Raw genomic sequence first — 12221 nt, 5'->3', positions numbered from 1 at the left:
CACTATAGGGCTGTAGTTGTGATCAGTAGGAGATGGTTGTGCCATGAGAGTGAGAACAGATTGCTGTGATTGATCCGGGAAACTTTTGTTCCCCGGGGTTTGTGATCACTGTGCCTTATGTATGCCCTAGAGACAAAAGTTAGCATGGCGTGATGGTGCTTGAAGAGTTAACATGCAGTGATTGTACCCAGGTCACTTTGATCAGCTTGTGGCATTTGTTCCAGGATTGCAGCGATCTGTCACTGCCACCGTTGTGCTTGGGTAACTTTGATCAGTGTGTGCTGCCATTGTACTTGTGTGACTGATCAGTGTGTCTGCACTTTGCTCAAAGTTGTCCAGTGTGCTGCCATAGCGCAGCCACTATGCCCGGGTGACGTTGATCCGCGTGCTACCATTATAACTTGGTGACTCTGATCTGTGTGCTGCCATTATGCCTGGTTGACGCTGATCAGTGTGCTGCCATTATGCTTGGGTGACGCTGATCAGTGTGCTGCCATTATGCCTGGGTGACGCTGATCAGTGTGCTGCCAGTATGCCCGGATGACGCTGATCAGTGTGCTGCCATTATGCTTGGGTGACGCTGATCAGTGTGCTGCCATTATACCAGGGTAATGCTGATCAATCTGCTGCTATTATGTCCGGGTGACGCTGATCAGTGTGCTACTATTATGCCTGGGTGACGCTGATCATTGTTCTGCTATTATGCCTGGGTGACGCTGATCAGTGAGCTGCCATTATGCCTGGGTGATGCTGATCAGTGTGCTGCCATTATGCCTGAGTGACGCCGATCAGTGTGCTGCCATTGCGCTCGGGTGACGCCGATCAGTGTGCTGCCATTGCGCCCGGATGACGCTGATCAGTGTGCTGCCATTATGCCCGGGTGACGCTGATCAGTGTGCTGCCATTGCGCCCGGATGGCGCTGATCAGTGTGCTGCCATTGCGCCCGGATGACGCTGATCAGTGTGCTGCCATTATGCCCCGGTGATGCTGAGCAGTGTGCTGCAATTATGCCCGGTTGACGCTGTTTAGATCCCACCGTCATTGTGCAGATGGTTTGGGGCACACTGATCTCAGGTTACATCATGGATCCTAATGAATGACATTTGTTTCAGTCTTTCTGTTAATTCTCAGAATCTTGCGAGTTGTTTCATACTATTAGCAAAGGGGAGAATAAGCAGCAGACAAAGAGTTAAAATTCCCCCTCCTATTGGGGACTTCTATAAAGGGCCCCTTCTGGCCGCTAAGAATGGCCCATTGTTCATCCAGAGGCCTGGTACCTCTAATCCATCCTGCAACCTTCTTGACTACTGACCACTCTGAGATTTACAGGATTACACTGGGGTGGAGAGCGGAGACAAGAAAATCCCACCCTACTGCTAATACAATTACTGGGACGTCTCCTCTGAGCAAAATGCACTGTTAACCCTGTCTCTCCTGAAAAGGGACAGTGCCTGTGAAATCTCCCTAGCTTTCCCAGTATGACTGGCAGTGGGGGAGGGACAGTGGCTTTAAATAGCTAATTTCCCATAGCTAATTACAGTCTTCATTCATCTCATGTACTGGAAGTGCTGTATCCAGAGTCGGTCATGTCACCTGTCTCTGACCAGCTGGTGTAGAACTAAAGATCCCAGTTTACCCTTGGAGGAAGATAAAGGATGTTGCTGGGTTTTTTAATCCAGTGTCATCCAGTTTGGTTTCCTGTAAATGTAAGATCCTATCTGTCAAGTTATTAAAATGTCTGTGGGATGGTTCATCAGATTCTGCCTGGTTATGTGGCAGTTTAGCTGCAGGAGATATGACTGCTTTATTAGGCAGATTTGCAGGTCGGACTGGGGGAAAGCTGGGTGGTAACCCGTGACACAGCCATATTGGTTGTCACTCTGCTTACTCAAAAGCAGCTATAAATTCTGGATATAATTCTGGACGTCATGATGGATTGTGATCATTTTATCTTTAACAGCTCGATCGTTTGGAAGGGGGAGGCCTCTCACAGGCGTCCAGTATGGTGTCCTCAGGAATGGACGGCATGTTGGCCGCAGACACGGTCGACGGAACACCCGACCCCCAGCGGACTAAGGCTGCTATTCTGCACCTGCAACAGAAGATCTTGAAACTGACGGAACAGATTAAGATCGAGCAAACGGCCAGAGATGACAACGTGGCTGAATACTTGAAGCTGGCAAACAACGCGGACAGACAGCAGGGAGCACGCATCAAGCAGGTAAGACCTCCACCATGAAATATAGCCTCGCTGCAAAATCCCATAGTGTTACTAGACCATCCAGGGCAACTCTTTTCATATGTCCTGTATATATATGGTCAGGAAATACCCAGCATCACAATGACGCCACAGGTGACAGAATATTGTAGTTTAGCTGGTATCTGCCATGACTCTGATAGTCATGATCAGTATTAAATACTCTAGGTTGGGGCTGCACAGTGGACATTGCATTGTTGTTTTAGTTTGTCTATGCCATGAAGATGGAGTGTCCTAATGCTGCAAACCCTGTGGTTAGCTATAGCAATAAGCTCTGCCAACAACTGGGACCCATCAACATGCCAATTTAGTCAAAGAAGCATGCTATTTTATTAGGAAGGTTGATATTGGCTGCCAGATTTTAAAGGTGCCAATAATCTTTCGGGAGGAAAGGGTGTCAACATGCCCCCGTCCAATTTATCAAATCCTTAAAATGCCACATTAATCACATTGACACATTGACATTAAATTGCAAGAATTGCACATCCCTGTATAGTAGATCCTGCTTGATCATAATAGCTTCTTTCTAGTTCTATCCAGTTCAGACAATGATCTGTGAGCTAAGCACATGAGAAGCAGAAATCTCTCTTCTGTCCTCATAGTTTACTACAGTGTCCGTGCAGCTAAAATGTATCTAAGTTTACTATCAGGTTTCCTGCTGCACCCCTCAGACATTGTGCTTCTTTCCTGTGTTCCTTAGGTGTTTGAGAAGAAGAACCAGAAGTCTTCTCAGAACATCCTCCACCTGCAGAAGAAGTTGGAGCACTACCACCGCAAACTTCGTGAGGTGGAACAGAATGGAATCGCACGTCAACCTAAAGATGTCTTAAGAGATATGCATCAAGGTCTGAAGGATGTTGGGGCCAGAGTAACTGGTTTCAGTGAAGGGGTGGTGGACAGTGTTAGGGGTGGACTTTCCAGTTTCTCCCAGGCCACCCACTCAGCTGCAGGTGCAGTGGTGTCTAAGCCTCGGGAGATTGCCTCCTTGTTACGGAATCGCTTTGGCAGCAGTGACAACATTTCATCTTTGGACGATACCGGTGGCCTGTCTTCCACCCAAGGGGAGGACGGACTCCAGCATGGGAAGAGCCTGGCACCTATCAACATGTTTCAGGCTAGTCCTAAGTATGGGAGTGAGGAGGACTGCTCTAGTGCCACTTCAGGCTCACTGGGTGCCAACAGTACTAGTGGGGGGCCTGGTGGGGGAGGAGGGGGCAGCTCAAGAACAAACACCTTGGATATGCAAGGACTGATGGGATTTGAAGTTGTGATTCACGAGATCCAGGAAATGCGGGAAACCCAAAATCAACTGGAGGAGTCTCTGGAAGGACTCAGGACTCAGTATCAAAGTGACTACTCCTTCATCCTCCAGTCACTGCAAGAGGAAAGGTACAGGTGAGAGACTGCAGGATTTGCTCATTCTACCCCACATGTGATATGTGATGACAATAGGGTTATTTAACACTACTCTCCCCTTTTAAGAGGTTGTCTGGGATAAATTGATGATTAGCGATCAGGGTTAATCATCAATTTATTAGTGCCAGGGCTGCGGCGGATATGACAGGGATCTATACTTACCTGTTTTGGTCTGCCACAGCTGCAGTTTCCCTGGCCGACCCGCTCTTGGCCGTTGTCAGCGTTTCAGTGACATTACCTGATATGCTGCTCCCTGGAAACGGCCATTCAGCACAGTGGTTAATAGCACATCAGTGGATGTTGCTGAAACGTAGAGAGTGGGCGGCCTGGAACCAGTCAGCTTTGGCTGAGCAATACAGGTAAGTATACATTACTGACATGTCCCCTGCAGCCCTGGAAGAATCCTGGACAACCTCTTTAAATACCCAGTGCTGCTTAGGGAACATGCTCCTTCCACTATATAACTCTGTCTTTGGGAGGATAAGGGCACTGCTCTCAAAGGTTCACATAGACATCAAAAGCTTCACCTCATGGCTCTCTGCCCTCCCTGTCTGTCTGCAGCCCAGGCTACATAAACTTGCTGTAGAACCTGACTCCTGCAGTGATTTGGAGAGAAAAGCATGAGGCTCTATCTAGAGTCTGAATACCCAGACCCTGACAAATCAAAACCTGTGATGCCACAGAAGTTGTATTTTTCTGAAGACCCAATAACACTTTAAGGCCTTTGTTTTTACATAGTGGGAAGTTAGCCTAAACAAGGACTGAGAGCTACACGGAACAGGCTGTGCCAGCAGCACAGATTATTTCAGCAGAGGAGTGTACTGTCCACTGATGTAAATATTTATTAGCAGATGACACCACCTTCTGCTGTGGTACATTTCCATATACTATACTTGTGTGTACACTGTGTGTAGTCTGGTAATGAGGCGGTGACGCTGCACTCACCTGTGTGATTAATCCTCTCATTAACATTACATAATGACTTTTATGTCTTTATTTTTTCTCCTGGCACATGATGTTCTGTGTAATCTTGTGCCGGACTGTTCCTGTGTTTATACAAGTTAATAAAAACCTAATCTACAGCCACAGTGATCCCTACACGACAGCACCATCATTATAGCAGCACATCCTGTTCTCTGAGCCCACAAGAGACTGCTGACGTTTCTCTGGTTCTGGTACCTTTAAAAGAGTTCTATTGGACCAATTATCTGTGCCCTCCTTAAAGGAATCGATTATCAGTCTAACATTCCCAGCTCAGAAATCTATAATTTTCTGACATGAATAGCTCTGGCTTTTTATTAGTTAGACATTTCTCTAAGCTTTTAAATCCACAGTTGAATGTGTGAATTGAATTACATTTAGTTTTTAGCGTAGTATAAACTGGGGTCAGAGCTCCACCTGTTGGTAACTTGTAGGAACAACAGATAACTTGTCACTTTGGGATGCATGGAGTTAGTATTGTTCTCAGTTGTAGCTGTGGTGAAATTACATCTCCCAGCATGCCCTGATAACAAATAATTAACAAGTTGATATTAATACATTCACCATCTATATGTATTAGGTAGAATCTATTTTGTAAAGGAAAAAACTCATTTAAAAGGACTCTGTCACCTCCAAAACACCCGCTAAACTAAAGTTTTCAGTAGATCATATATCAGTAGAGTATACAACGCTGATTCTATATCTGCAATTTGTATCTTTCTATGTTCTTGCATTCCTTTGCTATAAGCCACAAATGAAAGAGTCTAAGTAGTCCTCTCCATTATATTGTTGAGCTTAGTAGTCCTCTCTATGCATCCACATGCCCAGTTTATAGGCTTACAATGGGGAAATATAAAGGAGGAGAAAGCTACAAATTACAGATTTCCTACTTACAGATGACTTTAGTTTAGGGTTTTGAGAAGGGTGGGTGAGGTGACAGAGTCCCTTTAAAGGTTGTGCCCATTGTGCTCTATTGACTGCCAAATCTGCAGATACAGTTTGTCATCTCCCTTGTCTTGTTTTTTCTTTTCTGATCAGATGTGAGAGACTGGAGGAGCAGCTGAACGACCTAACTGAGCTTCACCAGAATGAGATCCTCAACTTAAAGCAGGAATTGGCCAGCATGGAAGAGAAGATCGCTTACCAGTCATACGAGAGGGCGCGAGACATACAGGTAATGGAAGAAGGACAGAATAAAGGGCAGCAGTGGCGAGCTATGTGTGCTGATGGCTTAGATGGCCTGTATGTTAGATGCCTTTATGTTCTATCTGGGAATCCATTGACTCAGGTCTGCAGTAAGGCTGCGTTCTAATGTTACAGCGAATGTACCATCAGGTACATTCGCTTTAACATCACCCACTATGACGCGGCTCCGTTAGAATCAATGGAGCCACGTCATAGAGGGATTCCTCCCACTGGGGGCGGCTCGGCCCGCCTCCAGTGCTGCAGACCTGGCCCTGACCCGGTACCCGCGCCGTACACGGGAACCGGGCCGTGGTTCAAAAACTGGCATCTATCTGTGGGTCATGTTAAAGCGAATGTACCAAATGGTACATTCGCCTTAAGGCTTGTTGAATCAGATGAAATTATTTCCCTATGCTGTGGCCAATGGCTGCTTAATTTAATGTCCATTGGTTACTACATGTGGTTGTGATTTCATCTGCATGTGGCTGCTGTAATGGAATGCTCTGCAATATTTTGGCTGTGATTCCGGTGTTGATATGAACGATCTCAGCCAGATGCCACAATGCACATATGCAGCCACATACAGTCCTTACAGAAGTTTAGCCCCAAGTCATAGTTTTTATGTGTCTGAGATAAAAACCACTGCAAATGGAAACTGGAGTTGTCTCCTTGAGCAGCTCTTCACACCCCCACTGCATTACTATTCATCCATAAACCCCAGTGCACACAATGCAAATGACACTAAATTGACTCCCAGTAGATATATGCTTTCTCTCTGTCGCTGCCTATTTAGTCCTATTTGCATTCAGTATAGAGAACAGTTCATTTCTTAGCACATTCTCATCTTTTATGGTAATAAACCTTAATATTGTATAAGAAGTTCATAAACTTTCTGGTAAATTTTACGTTTCTTTTCCTCTACATTTTCTTCCATTTTGGTAGCTGTCAGTGAATGGAATTCATGCTATAATATTGGTGTGAATTATGGCCTGAGCTACAGCTATGGGTTCACATAGATAGTGGTTCATGGACACTCATTCTAGTTATATTGTCCATCCATACTATAGCTTGTAACATAGGAAAGGATTCAGTTTGATCTCATTTACCTGTTTGTGACTGACTCACATCTGACGTGCATCTGAGCTAACATAGTATATTTTGTCCTCTAGGAGGCACTAGAAGCTTGTCAGACCAGGATCTCCAAAATGGAACTTCAACAACAGCAGCAGCAGGTGGTCCAGCTGGAGGGCTTAGAGAATGCAACGGCTCGAAACCTGCTGGGTAAACTCATCAATATCTTGCTGGCTCTAATGGCCGTGCTTCTGGTGTTTGTGTCCACTGTGGCTAACTGCGTGGTCCCCTTACTGAAGACCCGTGGCCGGACGTTGGGGACATTGCTTCTGGTCCTATTGGCTGCACTCCTATACAAACACTCTGATTCATTCTCTGGGTATCTGGAGAGACTGCTATCATCGCCAAGATAACCAGACTCTTACCCCCCAACATTTGGACATGGATGGTACAGTCTTTTTCTATTTAGATACTTTAGGAGAGCCTTCCTGGATTGTGCCTAGGGGGTCATACCGTTTCTGATCGCAGGGATAGTCTCCGAATTGAGGCCATTTTGAGTTGGATAACTGCCAATTCACACTGCCCTGTCCTCCTCATGCCTTAAAATTCAGGAGGCTCACAATGGGCATTTTGCAACAACCCAACCCCCAACATGAGTGATGATTGCCCTTTAGGACTTGTAGTATCTCGGGGGAGGGGGGCAGTCGGATGTGAGAGTGTACTGTTTACATTATATGAGAGAATTTTGGACTTTCATGTGTTTTTACTTTTTTGGGGAGAGGTCTCCCTATGACTGAAGGACAATTGCTACAATATGTTTTAGCTCTGCTATTCTAGCACCAAGCCCTGCCCTTCCTTTAATTTCTTGTAACCCAGTTCTGTGCCTTCAGGGTCCGTGTCCAGGGGCAGCTTTGACTGCAGCAGTACATGCTGGGAGTTACCTGGACTTCTGATGTGGACGCTGAGTTGTGGCAATAAGGCACTCCAACCTGCTTCTGCCATCTTCCTGACCCAGGCAACATCAGCTCTCCCAAGTGCCTTATTGCATCCATCTCTCGGGGAGTGGGGGTAAATTTTGCACCTTTTAACAAAGCTTTGAGGTCAATAGGTGGCAGATGGGTTAAAGGGGAAGGTGAGGTCTAAACTGCCTTTCCATTGAAATTGTGGACTTAAGTCTCTCCCCTCATCCCACCCTATTTGATTAACCTTTTCCTGGCTGAAGCAGAGCTCGGGACGCAGCACCCTATATGATGCATTACAGACGCCTACAGCTACACATTCCTCAAGTTGATAGGTGGTCATGACTCCAGGAGGAGTGAGAAGAGGGGCGACCATAAGTTTGTGCCAGGAGTCAAGGATGAGGAGTTTAGACAAGAATAAAGAACTCAACCCTTTTGCTGCTCAGGATGTCGTTTTGACATGACATCTGCCTTTCTCACCCCTTGTATAAACACATGTGAGCGCAGTATTTCTGGTCGTTTTTATTTGTTGTTCCTTGAATTCTTATTTTTTAATGTTTTACGGTAGCAGTGAAGCCATTGTTTTTTTGACAGAGGGGTGGCAGCACCACTATCCAAACCCTCTGGTAGAGAAAGGCATGAAATCAATTGCTCGCACTTTTTAAAGAAATGCTCGTGCTGCTGAGAGCCACTAGGAGGCAGTAGTGGTGTCTGTGGGAGACGCAGAGTGGGTGTGTCTGGAAGCAGTACTCACTCGGTACAGTGTTCCCTTCCTGCTGTGTGTACGGAGGTTTGTTATATTCTGTTTAATATTTTAATTAATATTATTTGGAGTGGGGGGGGGAAGGCCTGTTGAATAAAAGTCATGTTTTTAAACAGACGTTTGGTCATTTTTGGTAAACTGCAGCTGTTAAATCTGCCAACATGTGACGTTATAAATGTGATCGGATTGTGGAAGCTATCATTGTATAAAAAGAAACTGGACTTGGGCAACAGAGCATGGGAACACTTAAAAAGAGCTCACTAGCAGACATAAGGTACCTATAGTAACATTATAAGCACAATAGCTGGATCAACACTTTTTTAGGTTCATAAAAATCCCTACATGTTTTCTCCCTGTTGTGGCCTAGAATATTGCACTCAAGGTTGTTCCCAAATTTGTACTGCAGGTTCCCATGTCAATGGAAATCTAGTGCAACCCAAAACCTCCCAGAAATTTTACTTTATACATACAGTGGTCCCCCAACATATAATATTGCCCCCCCCCCAAAGAAAAAGAAAAATTATAGGTTAACTCCGTTACTGTGGAAAATTTGCTATTCGCTCCCAAGCCTCTGAAATGTCAATCTGAAGAAAGAAAACCTGAAGATTGAAGAGAAAAAATTAAAATAGTAAAACTATCACATAATGGAGGCAGCAACAGTGTATAAAGCAAATGGCAAAACAAAGAATGAAAATACAGTTTCTGCCGCCTTCACAGTCACATGACCTCCTGTATGGTGGCTGTTCTAGAGCACTGTAAAAAAGGACGTTCTAGAATAAAACCTCCTAATGACCACTGTAAAAAGGAGTATTGATGGTCATTAAGAGGTTAATTGAACCAGACATGTTTACAGCTAAAGTTTATTTTATTTGGTGGTAAAGATGTCCGCTTTAGTCAGGAAAGCAGAGAGAGGGACTGCAGACCTGTTTACAGCTCACGCTGTCCTGGGCACTAAGCCATGCTGTACAAAAACCTGGCACTTGGATATCCCCAAATAATAATAGATGACTATTACCACCACACAATGACTGGATAACCTCACCATATTCTTACTAAACATTATTACCATACTATAATGAATAATACCCCCATGGCGAGGGCTGTTCATGCGGCCCTTTTATTCCATCACTCAGTTACACAGGGCGATGTACGAGCGATAATTATGGAAATGCCCACACCAAAGATGTGATTGACAGAGCTGGAAGCAGAGACCTGTACATCAGTTGAACATTGCAGAAGAACAGAAAGGTAAGAATGCTGCAGCTCAGCACCACCAGTTTGACTGTTTTTCTGCAACAAAAAAAGTCACTTTTATAACCATAAAGGTATAGTTAACTGTATCCCCCGATAAATTAACTGCTGGGTGATGCAGCTCTATCCCTTGTGCAGAGCTGTCCGATTCACATTAAACTCAATGCTAGCGATATAAATCTGTATACAAGCTCCCCCTAGTGGTGGCTGCTGGCAGAACAGTTAAATGTCAGCTGCAATTCATGTTAAAGTGACTCTGTACCCACAATCTGACCCCCCCCCCCCCCCCCAAACCACTTGTACCTTCGGATAGCTGCTTTTAATCCAAGATCTGTCCTGCGGTCCGTTCGGCAGGTGATGCAGTTATTGTCCTAAAATAAATACTTTTAAACTTGAAGCCCCGTGCCAAATGGGAGTATCTGTGCCCTAACTTTGCACAACCTCTCTGTCCTGCCTCCCCACCCTCCTCATCATTAGGAATGCTCCAGGCAGATTGTCTCCTATTCCCCACCTGTGTCAGCCCGGCACATGGGCTAGATCGGTAAGGACCTGTGCAGTGTTCAGCATGTAGAAAATGTTCCAGTGGCATTCCTAATGATGAAGAGGGTGGGGAGGAGGGACAGAGGGGTGGTGCAAAGTTAGGGCACAGATACTCCCGTTTGGCACGGGCTTCAAATTTAAAAATATTTTTTTGGACAATAACTGCATCACCTGCCGAACGGACCCCAGGACAGATCTTGGATTAAAAGCAGCTATCTGAAGGTACAAGTGGTTTGGGGGGGGGGGTCAGATTGTGGGTACAGAGGCGCTTTAACCCATAGCTGCACCAGGACGTTATTGAACGTCCTCGTGCCGCTATGGGAGTTCAGAGGGGGGTCGCGCGGCGACCACCCTCTGAACTGCCGCGATCCCGGGTGCCGCGTGTAGCCCGGGCTCGCGGCTATTAGCGGGCACGGTCCGATCGCCGTGCCCGCTAATTAAGTACTTAGAAGCAGCTGTCAAAGTTGACAGCTGCTTCTAAATACTTGCTTTTATTCATACCTGGTGGTCTAGTGGGGGGATCGCCCCCCTGCGGCGCGATTGCGGGGGGGCGATCCCTGCATCCATCCCGGGCCGGGGTCTGCTCCGTAATGGCGCTGATCCCGGCTCGGCATTCTATTGCTTTTGGCTGCAGCAGCCAAAAGTAATAGAACACTGATCTCATGGATTCATGCAGTATAACTATACAGCATAGATCTCTATGAGAGATCAGAGTACATATACTAGAAGTCCCCCAGGGGGGCTTCTAGTATATGTGTAAAGTAAAAGAAAAATGTATTTTTAATAACACAAAACCCCCTCCCCTAATAAAAGTCTGAATCACCCCCCTTTCCCCATTTTATAAATAAAAATAAATTAATTAATTAATAAACAAACATGTTTGCTATCGCCGCGTACGTAATCGCCCAAACTATTAATTAATCACATTCCTGATCTCACACGGTAAACGGCGTCAGCGCAAAAAAATCCCAAAGTGCAAAATTGCGCAATTTCTGTCGCATCAAATCCAGAATAATTGTAATAAAAAGCGATCAAAAAGTCATATATGCGCAATCAAGGTACCGATAGAAAGATCACATCATGGCGCAAAAAATGACACCTCACACAGACCCATAGACCAAAGGATAAAAGCGCTATAAGCCTGGGAATGGAGCCATTTTAAGTGACGTATATTTGTTAACAACGGTTTGAATTTTTTACAGGCCATCAGATACAATATAAGTTATACATGTTACATATCGTTTTAATCGTAACAACTTGAGGAACATGCATAACAAGTCAGTTTTACCCCAGGGTGAATGGCGTAAAAACACATTTCCCCCAAATAAAAGAAATGCGTTTTTTTTTTCAATTTCACCACACTTTGAATTTTTTTCTGGTTTCCCGGCACATTTTAGGCAAAAATTACATCTGCCATAGCAAAGTACAATTAGTTGCGCAAAAAATAAGGGCTCACTTGGGTCTCTAGGTGGAAAAATGCAGGCGCTATGGCCTTATATACACGAGGAGGGAAAAACGAAAACGCAAAAATGAAAACTGGCTGTGTCCCCTAAGGGTTAAAGGAATACTCCAGAGGGGAAAAAGGTTTTCAAATCAACTGGTGTCAAAAATTGTACAGATTTGTAATAATTCTATTTAAAAACCTCAAGTCTTCCAGTACCTATCAGCTGCTGGCTGTCCTACAGGAAGTGGTGTAACCTTTCCAGTCTGGAATGGTGCCCCCTGCTGTAACCTCTGTCTGTTACAGGAAATGTTCAGAGCAGGATTTCTATGGGGATTTGCTACTGCTCTGGACAT

The 12221-nt window shown here is 45.1% G+C and overlaps 1 protein-coding gene across 7 annotated transcripts in view; it reads left to right on the top strand.

Moving 5' to 3' along the window:
* TMCC1 (transmembrane and coiled-coil domain family 1) overlaps positions 1-8746 on the top strand; it is a 94369-nt gene extending 85623 nt beyond the window's left edge. For 6 of the 7 annotated variants that reach the window (XM_069966674.1, XM_069966673.1, XM_069966675.1 and 3 more), the window contains 4 exons: positions 1962-2222; positions 2959-3653; positions 5694-5829; positions 7010-8746. In XM_069966674.1, the coding sequence (XP_069822775.1) occupies positions 1962-2222; positions 2959-3653; positions 5694-5829; positions 7010-7324 (1407 nt within the window). In that variant the 3' untranslated portion in view covers positions 7325-8746. The remainder of the gene's footprint in view (positions 1-1961; positions 2223-2958; positions 3654-5693; positions 5830-7009) is intronic. The other variant, XM_069966676.1, reaches the window with a different exon arrangement.
* The last annotated feature ends 3475 nt before the right edge of the window (positions 8747-12221 follow it).

The sequence above is a fragment of the Dendropsophus ebraccatus genome, chromosome 4, assembly GCF_027789765.1.
Source record: "Dendropsophus ebraccatus isolate aDenEbr1 chromosome 4, aDenEbr1.pat, whole genome shotgun sequence".
In the NCBI taxonomy this organism is placed as follows: domain Eukaryota; kingdom Metazoa; phylum Chordata; class Amphibia; order Anura; family Hylidae; genus Dendropsophus; species Dendropsophus ebraccatus.
The sequence above is the reverse complement of the archived record's forward strand: the minus strand, read 5'-3'. Positions and strand labels throughout refer to the sequence as shown.